Source organism: Leptosomus discolor, chromosome 3, assembly GCF_034619465.1.
Source record: "Leptosomus discolor isolate bLepDis1 chromosome 3, bLepDis1.hap2, whole genome shotgun sequence".
In the NCBI taxonomy this organism is placed as follows: domain Eukaryota; kingdom Metazoa; phylum Chordata; class Aves; order Leptosomiformes; family Leptosomidae; genus Leptosomus; species Leptosomus discolor.
The window spans coordinates 70,096,350-70,109,303 of record NC_141393.1 but is presented as its reverse complement, the minus strand read 5'-3'; the positions used below and the strand labels follow the sequence as shown (position 1 = coordinate 70,109,303).

General features: G+C 56.2%; 1 protein-coding gene across 1 annotated transcript in view; it reads left to right on the top strand.

Annotated features, from left to right (window-relative positions):
• The first annotated feature begins 2,525 nt into the window (after positions 1 to 2,525).
• Positions 2,526 to 12,954, top strand: part of LMX1A (LIM homeobox transcription factor 1 alpha) — a 45,232-nt gene continuing 34,803 nt past the window's right edge. The window contains exons 1-4 of the mRNA XM_086462852.1: positions 2,526 to 2,886; positions 3,225 to 3,417; positions 3,730 to 3,845; positions 4,445 to 4,631. Of these exons, the coding sequence (XP_086318978.1) occupies positions 3,770 to 3,845; positions 4,445 to 4,631 (263 nt within the window). The 5' untranslated portion in view covers positions 2,526 to 2,886; positions 3,225 to 3,417; positions 3,730 to 3,769. The remainder of the gene's footprint in view (positions 2,887 to 3,224; positions 3,418 to 3,729; positions 3,846 to 4,444; positions 4,632 to 12,954) is intronic.

Sequence of the window (12,954 nt, the reverse complement as noted above, 5' to 3'; positions counted from 1 at the left end):
CCACTCCATACACCTTTTATCTCTCTCCTATGCCCTCTGTGCAATTAGGTCGACCCAAGGCAGGTTCGGTTTGGGGGGATTTCAGTGGTAAAGGGAGAGGATATTATCACCCCAGGGATATTTCACAGCATTGTGGTTGTGGGCTGGTTTCTGGCTTGCCTCTCTACCAGGGCTGGCCAGCCCAGCTGGGTGTGCAGCAGCTGATGCCTATAAAGGGCTGTGAGGGTGGCAGAAGGAGAGGGTGGTTTGTTTTTAACAGGGATAAGTGTTGTAGAGAGATGTCTCTGGGTGGTGGGCAGGGCTTTGTGTTCCGAGTCAAGTTGGCTTCAGGTATTAAAGGCACCCTGATGATGCTGGCTAGCTGGCCCAGTGACTCCTGTCCCAAGGGAGGTGGCTGGAGTGTGTGTAGGGAAGCACAACCATAGCTACCCGCTTCCTTGGTCTCCTGTGTGCCTGCTTCTGGGTCCAACCCTCCCTGCTCCTGCATGGTTCTGCATCTGCTTTGCTGGGCAGAGTTGAGGTGGTATTGGAGGAGGGATCTGGCACTCTGCTGTCTGGAGCCATGTCTGCTGCTGTGACTGTGCCTACCCACCCTTGGAGCTGAGTGCTGTTGATCTCCTTCCAGCAGTGAATGGTGGGGACCTGCTGGTCCATGCAGGCTCCTCGGCACAAAACATAAGAGCTGGGAAACCCCAGCGGAGAGATGACTGGGGGAGATAGGTGGCCCCTCTTCCAATGCTGTGGGCTTGTTAGTTTGGTAGGCAGCTTCTGTTTAATGCTGTTTTTCTAAGACCATACTTTTTTTTTTTTTTTTTTTTTTTTTTTTTTAATCACCTGGCTGCCTGCAGACCCTACAGCTAGAAGGAGAAAGCCTAGTCCTGCTTCTTCTCTGGTTTAATTCTCTTCAGCTGCTGATGCTGTAGGCTGCTGCACTTAGTTCAGCCCTGGGTGAGCTAATCCTGGAAACCCCATACCTCAGAGTAAGTTGGCTGAAATACTCCCCCCACCTTTTGTAGGGCCATTGCCCAAGGTGAAGGTGTGCTTTGGGAGTGAAGGGGTTTCGAGTGTATTTCTTGCATATTTTGCTATTTCACCTGGTGACCATCCTTTGTACGAGACTCGGTGTGCTCCTGTACCTGTAATCTGTGTGGGAGCTGGCAGATGTGTGTAAATCACAGGCAGCAACACTCTGCTGCAGCCCCCTCGGTGTTATGCACCAGGCCCATCCCTGAAGCCTGTTCCTTCATAGACTGACCTGGGAGTTGTGTATGAGAGGTGCAAGGTAAGGCAGTCTCCAGACCTCTCCTCGTCTGAATAGGAGGAGGAGGAGAGGGAATACCACAGGGTGACAACATCTAGGGGGGAATGACTTGCCTCCCAGCTGTTCCTGCGCTTCTGAACAGACCAAATTAGGTGAGCGGTCTGAGTATGTGAGCAAGGTGCCCTGCACAGGGCCATAGTTTTTAGCAGTGATGAAAGATGGCATTCCCACCCCCATGACCCCTGGCTGTGCAGGGAAAACCTACTGCCCTGAGCAGCTCTGCAGCTGGGGTGGGGTGGGGTGGGATGGGATGGGAGGGCTGTGCTGGTTTGCACAGGGAGGAAGAACAGCCTGCAGTGCCGGGAGCCCCTGGTCATGCTGCAGTCCTTGCTGGGCTGGTGTCTTGGCAATGTGGCTCTGATAGATCTGGCTACCCAGAAACTTGGCTCGAGCTGCTCAGAGACCTTCAGGAGAGACAAAGACAGAGACATCAGAGCCCAGTGCCTCCCTGCTGCAGCTGCAGGTCAGCCTTCCTGGATGTGAAGGATCAGAGCTGTTTCATGCTGACCTATGTATGATGGTACCAGTGCTTTCATGCCTCAGCTCCCAGTGTAGGTATAGTGGGATACAGTGGGGCTGTCCCAGGGCTCTTGTTTCCCTCTCCCACAGGATTTTGGCAGGGTGGTGATCCACCCGTGCTAACCTGTGGCCTCTATCCTTCCTATGAGCTCCCAAAGGACATGACCTTGGTCCCTGCATCACCCACGTCATCTGGGCGTGGGGAACACTCGGTGACGAGGATGCCCCACGGATAGGCTGGGAGCGCTCCTGCCCCTGGTGCCAAGGTCACCGGTGAACACAGGAGGTGAGGCCCCTAAAAAACCTCACATCCTCAGCGGGCCTGTCGCGGGTCCCTCGCAGCTCTGCAGCCGTTTCACCCCCGCCAGCCGGAGAGGGGGCACCCAGCCGTTCCCCGTGCCGGGGGAAGCCGCGGCCCCGCTGCCCAGGCTGCTTCGGCAGCGGCAGGTACGCGGCCCCGGCCCCGCTGCGGGTGGCTCCGGGCCTGCGGAGCCCGTGAAACTCCCCGAAAAATAGCGACCTCCTCCAGGCAGGAGAGAAGGGGGGAGCCGGGCGGGACGGGAAATCGCTGGGGCTGCGGGAAGGCTCCAACTTTCAGCTTCCCCGGCCGGGCGGGATCTTTCCTCCGCGGGTTTCCCCTCCCCGAAACCGATGCGATTTGGCGGAGCCGGAGCTTCCCCGGGGCCGCCTTCCCCTGCGGCTCCGCGGTACCAGCGCCCATAGCGGACCGGGCCCTGCTCGGCGCCAGCGATCACAGGCGACGAGCCCTCCGGGGCAGCTCTCCGGCTTTGTTTTTTGTTGTTGGGGTTTTTTGGGGTCACCCCCTCCACCATTCATTTTACTTAAATACCCTGGAGCGGCGGGAGCGAGGCGCCCGGAGCGATGCGCAGCGCGGGGGAGCCTGGCAGCCCCGCCGGTCACCGCAGCCCCTCCCGGCCGCTGCCTCCCCGGGCCGGGACCGGCTTTCCCCAAAAACTCCCGGCCTGAGTTTCTCTGGGAGGGGGAGCTGATTTCCAGCCTGTTTCACTACCGGGAGAGCCGCGGTGGCGGGGAACCACCCTCCAGCTTTTTTTTTTTCCTTTCCTTTTCTTCTTCTTGGCTTGCTTTCTAAGAAAAGAAGAAAAAAAAAAGCCAAGGAACGGAGCGGAGCCGGGGCTGCCCCGGCGCCCCGCGGGGCTAACTCGGCCGTGCCCCCCGGAGCCGGGAAGGGCTGCCGGCCCCTCGAGGCGTGGCGGGGCCGGTGCCTGCAGCCAGGCAGGAGAGCGGGGAGGAAACTAATTTCGAGTGGGGTGGAGAGAGGAGGGCAGGGGGTGGGGGTCGGGCAGGGAGGTATCAGCTCCAGGAAATGTGCCTTGGCAGCAGTCGGACGGGCGCTTCCCCGCAGGTTGGTGAGCTCCGCTCCGGAGCCGTCCAGGGCGCCGCGGCTCGCTCCCCACCCCGGGCAGCTCCGGCGGCGGGGAGGCCGGGGGAGGCCAGCCCGGGGAGGCAGGACCCGCCGCAGGACCCCCTCGGAGCGGTGGCTGCGGACCCCTCTCCCGCAAGCTCCCCGCAGGAAGGCACCGCCCGGGCCGCCCCAGGTAAGCGGCCGAGCCCCGCCGACGGCAGCCCCGCATCCTCCCGTCCTGCTGCCGCGTGGAGCCCCGGGGCCGGCCACCCCCCACGTCGGGGCCGCGGGGCTGGTGGGACGCTGCGAGCCCGCCCGGGGCAGCGGCTGTGAAGGCGGAGCGGGGGGTCCGGCGGGGTCTCTCCCGCTTGGCGGCAGGGAGGGAGGGAGGAGGGGAGCAAGGCGCCCCGGGAGCGGGCGGGCAGCCGGGGCGGGGAAGCCCCGGGCGGCGGGCGGCGGGGCCGGCGGCCGGGCTGAGCGCGGCGTGTCCGGGCTGTGTTGGCAGGCGGGCGGCGCGGCCCCCTCGCCCGGCGCGGCTCCCCACCATGCTGGACGGGCTGAAGATGGAGGAGAGTTTGCAGAGCGCTCTGGACCCCGCGGCCCCTTTCTCTTCCCTGCTGGGTAAGTCGAGGTACACCACACCCTCCCTCCAGGGTGGGGCACGGCCGGGCAGACCCCGAGCGATGGGCACAGGGGGGTCCGGGGGCCCCCGGGGGCAGCTTTGCTCCCGGCTCGTTCCTGCCCGCAGCCCTGCCCGGCGCCGCGCCGCTCCCTTTGCCCGGGGAGTGCCCCCGGCGCCCGCCTTCCCCGCTCCCGTTTCGTTCCGCGATTGCATTAAATTGTGTGTGCCCTCCCCCCCCCCATCCCGGTGCAACGAAGGCCTTTCCTTCGTATCGAACAAGAAATAATTTATTTATTTTTTCTTCGTTTTAATATCGGTTTCAAACAATCACTCTCTCTCTCTGAGTTGCGGCTCCGCCGCCGCCTTTACAAGAGGAACGAAATTGGGGGCAGTGTCCCCTCCTCGGAGCTCCCCTAAGGCACAGATCCCCTCTAGATCCTGGAGCAGCGCCCTGCACACCCCTCGGCCCCCCCGACCCACCAACCTGCGCGGGGGAAGCGACAGCAGCGGGATCCCCCATCCATCCATCCCTCGCCCGGTCCGTCTCTCCGTGCACCTCTCCCTCCATCCACCCGTGTCCCCGGGTCCTTCCCCGCAGGCAGAGCCGCGACCCCCAAGTCGGTGTGCGAAGGGTGCCAGCGAGTTATTTCGGACCGGTTCCTGCTGCGCCTGAACGACAGCCTGTGGCATGAGCAGTGCGTCCAGTGCGCGTCCTGCAAGGAGCCCCTGCAGACCACCTGCTTCTACCGCGACAAGAAGCTCTACTGCAAGCTGGACTACGAGAAGTAAGTGTCCCCTTGCCCCGCGGTGAGCCCCTTTCGCTCCGCTCCCAGCGCCCTGCCGAAAGAGCAGGGGGCTAGGCGTCCCCCCATACTCCTCACTTCCCCTGCCCCGTGTGTCCCAAGAGGCGTCAGCCTTACAGTGCTGCGTGGCGAGTTGTGCTTCTCCACCGCAGCCTTGTTGCACCCTGCTTGTCCCCTTTTAGAGGTGTTTTGTTGTGCTCCGTTTGTGCTTTGGGAATTTAGGAGCCTTTTGTTGGGAGCCTGTGAGACCCCCAGTAACCCTGGGGCTGTGGAAGGATGAGGCCAAGTGTTTTCCCGTCTCCTCTGGCTTTATTTTCCTCCTGAGCATCTGCAGGAGGAACATTATATCCTGCCTGACCTGATCCTGGATGGGGCTATTTTCCTAATATCCCCACAGGCAGGGCAATGCTCTTGCTACCCATGATCAGATGGGGAAACTGAGGCACTCGGCAGGGACCAGGGAAGGCCTTGCTGAATTTGGAGTGTTTGCTATCACACCCTGGAGGCTTTGCCTCTGCCTGGGGCTGTGATGGAGCAGGCAATTTGGATGTAGGTGGTTAAAGCTTCTAGCCCTGATGCTTCCCCTTTGGAAAGTGTGGGGCTGGGGCGGAAAAGACAATTTGAAAATTATTTTTATTTTTTTAAAGAAAAACCTTTCCAGTGGGAATGGGGAGAAGGCTGTTGAGTCTTGCCTCTCCTGCAGCTGCTTTCGTTTTTTCCTGCTCATCCCACTCTTGCTGTCCCTGACAGATCCCACTCCCTGGCTGGGTTTTGGAGCTGTTAAATTTGTGTTGCCTCCGGGCTGCTTGTTCTTGAGGAGGTTGTAGATGGGGGGCCGGATCCCTCGCTATGGCGATACCACGGCTGCTGGAGACCTGTGATTTAATTCCCAGGTCGCCGTTAACGAGAAAACGGTCATCGTCGATGCTCTTGTCCCTGGCCTTCGGTGGGTTGGCGAGCATGCTGGGGGCTAGCCCTGCTCCAGGCCTTTTTAAAGTTGTTGTTTTTTTTTTTTTCTTTTAGTCCCGTATTGTGGGTCTGAGTTTAATCACTATGGATACAAAGCAAATTGAAAGCAGAATTTGTGCGCGTGACCTTGTTTTCAAATGTTTACGAAAGAGCGGAAGAATTAGCTGCCGTGAGAGTGGAAAGGAGAGAGCTGCATTACGGGTTCCTTTTTTTTTTTTTAGGCAAAAAATTGTCAAGATTTGGTACCTGGCTTGTTTGTCCATAGAAATTTGGCTACCAGTTCCCATAAGTTTCCAACACAATTTAATTTGCATTTTCTGCTTTATCAGTGCCTCTGTTTGGAGCATTAAGGGGAAATTGGGGTGAATGTTACCACAGAAATGCCTTTCCAGCTTGCAGCACATATGAGTTTTACTCTCTGCGTGCTTGACTGCAGCTTCTGAGCTCTGGAAGCCGGCTCCAACCTGAAACCCTCCTCCTATGTCTCTTGGCCGTGAAAGAAGTCGGTGCCGCAGCTGGCTTCTTGCTGTGCCTATGTCACTGTTGGGATAGACAAGGATGATTGCAAAAAAAAAAAAAAAAAAAAAAAGTCACAAATATTTCCTAGCCTCTGGCAGTGGCAGCATTTATCCTGGTTATTCCCCAGCTGCATTTGGGTTGGTGTCTCTGGCTTGAGCCAGGGAGCAGGCTCTGCGGCAGGCGGTTTCCCTGAGGTGTGATGGTTTTAGCCTTGAACTGCTGCCGGCTTCTTCCCCTCCTGCGCCCACCTGCCCCTTGTTATCACGTTGTTGTCCCCTTGAATTTTATTTATTTATAGGTTTTTTGGGGTTTTTTTTGGTATGGTGCTGCAGGTCCATGTCCCTGCTCTCTCTGTTCCCCTGTCGGGGCTCTCAGCCATGCTGGTGCTGCGGCTCCTTACCTGGAGATGGCAAGGATGTGGAGCAGAGTCCCAAAGTGCTGCTGCCTTTGGGCTCTGCCAAGCTTTACATATGACTCTGTATTTAATAAAAAAACCCTCTTTCTTTGCCCAAACTGCCCGTCCTGTCTTTGGGCTGAGCATTTTATCCTGGGTGCAGGAGCACTGTGCCTGCTTCCACCGCGGTGCCGATGCCGATAGCAGGGCTTTCAGTGCGAAACAGGCAGGGGAAGAGACGCTGCTCTTGGACTGAGCTAATTATTTCGAGCCGATAGCTGGTTAATTATCGCGGGTGACTGACACTCCTTGCACAGCACGGTGGTGTAAAGCGGCTGGGCCTCCCTGTGCGCCGGTGGTTGTGCCGGTGGAGCCGGGCTCCAGGGGCCTCTCCGTCGGCACAGCAGCACTCGCCGGGTGGGAGGGCTGGGGCGTCTGTGTGTGAAACCCTGGTGCTGGGGGTGTCAGAGAAGCGGTCGGTATCGTACCTGCCAGTATTGTGGTGTTGGTGGCTTTGTTTTTTTGTTTTGTTTTATTTTGTTCTTTAATTGAAATAAGGGATTTCTCTTCCAGATGGTGACTGTTGGGATGTTTTACCAGAAATAAGTAGATGCAGTATTTTCTGACACACATTTTCGCTCTCTGTTTGAGCTCTGTTTATAACAAGGCTGCAGAGGGTTAATGACAGAGCGTGAGACAGCAGAGTTATGCCTTTAGTTATAAATACACCCATGGAAAGTGTTACGGATGGTTTTAAGCGAGCATCTGACTTGCTGGACTCTAGAAATTGAGGAATCATTTATTAAAACACATGTTTTACATTTCTTTGTCTTTCATAAAGAGGAAGACCTTGGGAGAGGACCTGCAGAGGGATGGATTAAGGACTGGGGATGCTGAGCCAGGCCTCAATATCTCTTTGGGGTGCCCAGGACTGCGGTTTAGGACCCACGGGCAGTTCAGACAGTGATGTCGGCCAGGGACTCAGGGGGCTGGGGGTCACTCTTGGACCAGTTTCCCCGGTGCTGGCGAGGAGGGCTCCTGGGGAGGGACTGCTTGAACCCGTGCCCCTGGGACGGCATCTATTTGGGGCAGAGGACGTTCGTTACAGAACATCCTGAATCCCGCAGCAGCCCCCGGCGCTTGTCCAAACCTGATAAGTCTCAACTATGACAAGGTTCAGGCTTCGCCCTGGCCAGCTCCCCGACTGCAGAGCAGCCCTGGGGACATGCCCCAGCTGCGGGGCCCCTGTGTTGGTGACCAGGGGGATGGGCTTTTGGGGTGGCAGATTTGGGGAGGGCGGGGGGGCAGTGTCAAACCTGGCCATAAATTGGAAGGGGCGCTGGAAGCGATGGGAAGAGTGGGTCTGCTCCAGAAACTTAAAATCCACATGAGGATGGGAACAGCCGAGCCCCACTTGCCCAGCGGTGTTTCACGGTGGGTTTGCAAGGGCCAAGCAGAGCCAGAGCCGTAGGGAGGACCTGGAGCAGTGGGGATGTCTCCATCCCAAAGGCCTGCTGTGGGCGATGCCGGCGGCATGCAGAAACCCCGCCGTCCGGTTCTGGGGGCCGGGAGCACTGACAGCGGTGCGGTCATGACGGGGGGCGCAGCTGGGGAGCGTGGCGACGGCGGGACGGCTTGGCACGTCCCCAGCCACGGCACAGAGCCCCGGCCCCAGCCCCGGCTGGCAGGAGCAGATGGTCAGCACATCTCGGAGCAGGCCTGGCATGTGGGCGCCGGCAGCGGAGGGGCGGCCGCAGCAGCCCCCGAGCCGCCACCGCCGTGCCGGGCTCCCTGGCCGAAGGAGGCAGTTGTGTGATGCTTGCCCTGTCTTCACACGGCTTGATGGCTCTGTGCTGTTGCCAGCTTCTGCACCGTCATTGCAAAGCTCCCCCTGCTTGGCTCCGAAATCCCCTGCTCCTGGAGTCATGGGGTTGCGTGAGTGCCTCCACCACCTCCTCCATGAATTAAAATGAGGAGGTGCATCCGGCTGCGAAGGGAAAAAAAAAAAATCCTTCCAACCTCTGAATGCACACAAAAGAAAATACGTGCAAAGAAACCCGTGGTGTTGGGGGATGAGCCTGAATCCCTGGCAGCATGGTCCCAGCAGACTGTGGCCGGCTCTGCCCAGGGGTAAGGTGTGATCTGCCCAGGTTGGGACAGCGCAGCTTCCTCTCACCCGCTGGAGGCTTGTCTGGCAGCTGCCACTGTAGAGGAGAGAGAGGGAAGTGGTTTGAAGTATGGCGGACGTTTATTTTGCTTAACATGGGTAATGAATGTAATTGTGCAATTAGCTGCAAACCGTGGTGCTGCTTCCCTGGTCCGCAAGGGTTGCAAGGGGGATAATCCCAAACGGATTGAATGAATAAGGTGACGTTGATGCTGAACCTTTTAGGGCAGCCTGGTCCAACTGGCTGGAGACTTCCTCTGGTCTGGGGGGTTTGTGCGAGGGATATGCAGTCCTTTGCCTTCTCCGGCCTGGAGAAATGGGACTCTGTTCTTGTGGCTGATTGGAGAGAATGGTCCCTCCACAGAATTGTGGGTTGGCCCAGCTAATGCGTGGTGTGCCCTCCAGAGGTCCTTTTCCCTTCTTGTAGAGCATCCTATGGAGATGACGGTGCTGACTTGGGCTTCTCCAGCTGACCAGGGACTGGGGACAGTCAGGCTGGCCTGGGTGGTGTAGCAGAGCATGTGGCAGCTCTGCAGCATGATGTCCCTCTTGCGGTCTCTCTTCTCTCATCCTTCAACCTCCTCTTCTAGTGCTTCTCATTCTTTTCGTCTACTCTCCATCCCCACCCAGAACCCTAGCACCACTCTTTGTCTTTGCCCCCCTTTCCCACAGCTCCTGGAGGAAATGTGCCAACTCTTTGTGGGCTGGGATGAGCGTGGCTCTGGGGCAGCCAAGTTTGGCCTTGTCCCGACCAGATAAGCAGGGATCAGGCACTGGTCCTTTGTTTTTTGTTATTAAGTCGCCTTGTTATTCTGGTTGCGGGGGTGGGAGCAAGGAAGCAGCAGGATGCGGTGATGAGAGGGGTGTTATGGAGGCTGCTGCGGAATCTAAGCTCGAAAAGTGAGGCAAGCAAAATATGCCTTGTCACCATCTCCACCACCCCCTGTCCTCCTGTGTGCTGCTCGGGGGGCTCCCCCTTTCCAAAGGGAGCAGAGAAGAGATTTGGCATCTTGCCCCTTTCCCCTGCCCTTAATTAGATTTGTGTCTTACAATTAACGTTTCATAGCAAGGCCTGGAAGAGAGTGACGTTTGGCAGCTTGGGAGCGAGGCAGCTGAATATACTCGTCATCTGTCCCTCTGTGGTGCGGGTGGCGTGGCTTTGGGGTCACCCTTTCTCCTGCTTATGGCAGTGGAACCTTGAAGGCTGTGGGTTGGTGCCAGCAGAGCTGGGACCTGAGCATCCTTGGGATCCTCCATGGTTTCTACCATCTTATTTCAGACCTGCAATGATTTATTCTTTTTTTTCCCCTTTTCCTTTCTCTCTCCCCCCATGGCATGGTGCTCCCTGATCAGCCCCTGATAGGGCGCTTGGAGTTTCAGATTTTTGCAATACCAATGAAAGCACCGAAAAGAAATCAGCTGGGGGAAGAAAGGGGGGTTTGTTTCAGTTTGATGAGAATTTTGTCTCCACCAGCTGGAGAGACAGCTGGGGTCCTCTCCTGCCCCAGCTCGCCAGCCCTCGCCTCGCCGGTTCTTCACCTGCTCGCAGCCGCCAGGCACAGGGGAGGGATTTGCCGAGCTGTGGATTTAAGAGAGCCCATAATTTGGTTTCTTGGTTGGTCCTTCCTCAGGGAGCTTTCCAGCAGGGTCTAAACCCCATGCTGTGGTCACCCCCACCCAGCTGGTTTCAGAGAGGGTGGTGGTTTCAGGTGTTAGCTGTGCTGAAGGCTGGCCAGTGCACGGACAGGATTTGCTGTGGCTGCATGTGCTGCCGGGGAGGCTGAGCTCTGCTGGCTGCCCCCATGCCCACTGGCAGCGGTGGGGTGGCCTCGTCATACCCAAACCCACAGCGATTTCTGACTCTGATACTGCACACTCGTACCAGGGTGCAGCTGGGGGGACCCTGGAGCACCCTCTGCCTTGGAGGGGGAGAAAGGGACTTTAGGGATGAAGGTTGGTCTCCTCTTCTGCTTGCAAGGGTGCAAGTCCTGCTTCTGACTGAGGAGGGGAAAAACCCAGTGGTTTGAATCGGGTTTGGGTCCGGATTCATGGTTCCCCGCTTCTGGTAAACCCTGCAGTGTGCAGCCAAGGCGGTTACTCAGCATGCCCCAATGTTAGAGAATGTCCGAGGAAGAGGAGGCTGTGGCCAAGGCAGAGGGAGGTGAAAATGAGAGAGGTGTCCTGGGTATTTTTCTTCTCAAGATGCTCTTTGTCCCTTTGTGCTCTGTCTTGTCTCTGGCTCATGCCCTCCGCAGATACAAACATGAAGTGGGGACAGGGGGCCTGGCCTGGGGGACTGTGTACCACTGCCTGCAATTTGATAAAGCATCTCCTCTGTAGTAGGAGTAAAGAATAGCTTTGAAACAGGGAGAAAATACTTAGATTTTATTAGGGTGAAATACTGGGGTTGACCAAAAAGAATATAGTTTTTTCTCCATAAATGTGTTTTCATGAAAAATTTTAATTTCTGTGTATTTGTAAGAGATTTCAGAAGGAAGAGGTGGGAGGGACTAACAGCACTCCCTGAATGACAGACACTACACAGATGTGTGTGAAAGCCCATAGCCACCGTTACACTAGCCTGTAACTTCAGTTTTGTTCCTCAATACTTTTAACCTGGAAGGAATCCTGCCTGGGCAGAAGGAAGCCAGCTGGTCCCCACGTATCTTCTCCTGGGGCTATTGGTCCTCAGGTGTAATGGACGCACCTGAGTTGTCATGTGCATCTCTGTGAAACCAACAGGCATCTCATTGCAGCTTTATTTGAGGTTTGTGGGTTTTGGTGTTTTGGTTTTGTTTTTTTTTTTTTTTTTGTTATTGTGGTGGGTTTTTTTGTTTGAGGGGTTTTTTTTTTTTTTTTTTAAGATCATCAACCCTTGGTTGCCCAGGAGAGGGGTTCTGTAATCCCTGGCTTCCTACCCCAAATATTTACAGACAGCCAGATCCCAAAGCTTTTGCGAAAGGCATGGAGCAGACTGACTGCTGAGTAGTGCCATGCCAGGGCTACGCTGGCAGCAGGGGCACAGTGTGGGCCTGGTGGCACCGGTCTATGTTTATCTGGGGAGTTTTCTGTCAGATGGCTCTGTCTTCTTGCTTATCTGTTTTGCTGGCCTTTTATTAACAAAAGACCAATTTCTTCAGCTTGTCAGGGATCCTTCAGGTTCTCTACATTTTGTAGGCTGGTTATCTGAAAATGGTGTTTTCTTCCACAAAGGTCTGAGCTTTCAGGAGGGTGGTGTGTGTGTTTCTTGGTACAGGGGTGAAATCATGTTGTGTTCTATGCAAAAAAATTATTTTCTCATATTGCACTGCATTCTTGCATGCAGCTACCTGTTTTCAGTAGAGCATTTCCCATGCCCATGAACATGATCCTGTTTCGGGTTCAGGTCTCCTGCATTGGTGCCTCATCTGAGTATGATGGGCCATGGTTGCACGCAGGAGAAAGAGCTTACACTTGACTCCTTCACCCATGAAATGGAGCTGGAAATATGAATCTAGCTAAAAAAGCCCTCATTCATCATTGTAAGTGCTTTGAGCATTTTGCTGGGTGAGTTTGAACACTGGACATGAATTCTCATCTCCAGATTTGCCTAATTTTTGTCATGGCTGCCTTTGACCAAAGGTGAGCGAGAGCTTATGTTGCAGAGATACCAGCTTCTTCCAAGCATGAATCAGTAGGATGAAGGCATGAATCGATAGGAGAAGGCACGAACTGGTAGGAGAACTGCTCTCCTCCATATTCCAGCACATCCCAGCAGGCAGTGGTGCTTCCTCTTGTCCAAGGGTCACTGGAGCTCCGCTTTTCCTCAGGGCAAATGCCTTGAAGGGCAGAGCACGCTGGAGGAGGCTTCCTCGGCCAGTACTTTGCTTTTCAAGCCCATCAGGGTTCAGCATTGATCCTTCCCAGCTGTCCCCTTGTCGCCATCGTCCATCCATTGTCTCTCGCCGCACCACGCCCCTCTCCTTCCCTTGTGGGCTTCGTTTCCTAATGCTGCTCTTAGGGAGAGCTTTCTGTCCTTGACAGCGGAACAAATCCCTTTTCACGCAACCATCGCTGTTCGGCCCATTGTCCTCTGCCCCCGCCGCCACGGTGCAAAATCCCCCTCCCTGGTACGTCTGTTCCTCCAGAATGATAACCACCGTTGCGGTGGGGCAGCAAGACCCCAAAATCCCTCTGGGCAAGGTCTCCTGCCCTGCAAGGGAGCAAAGTGGAGTCTTAAAAACACAGTAAGAGGCAAGGGTGATTCCCGGAGAATC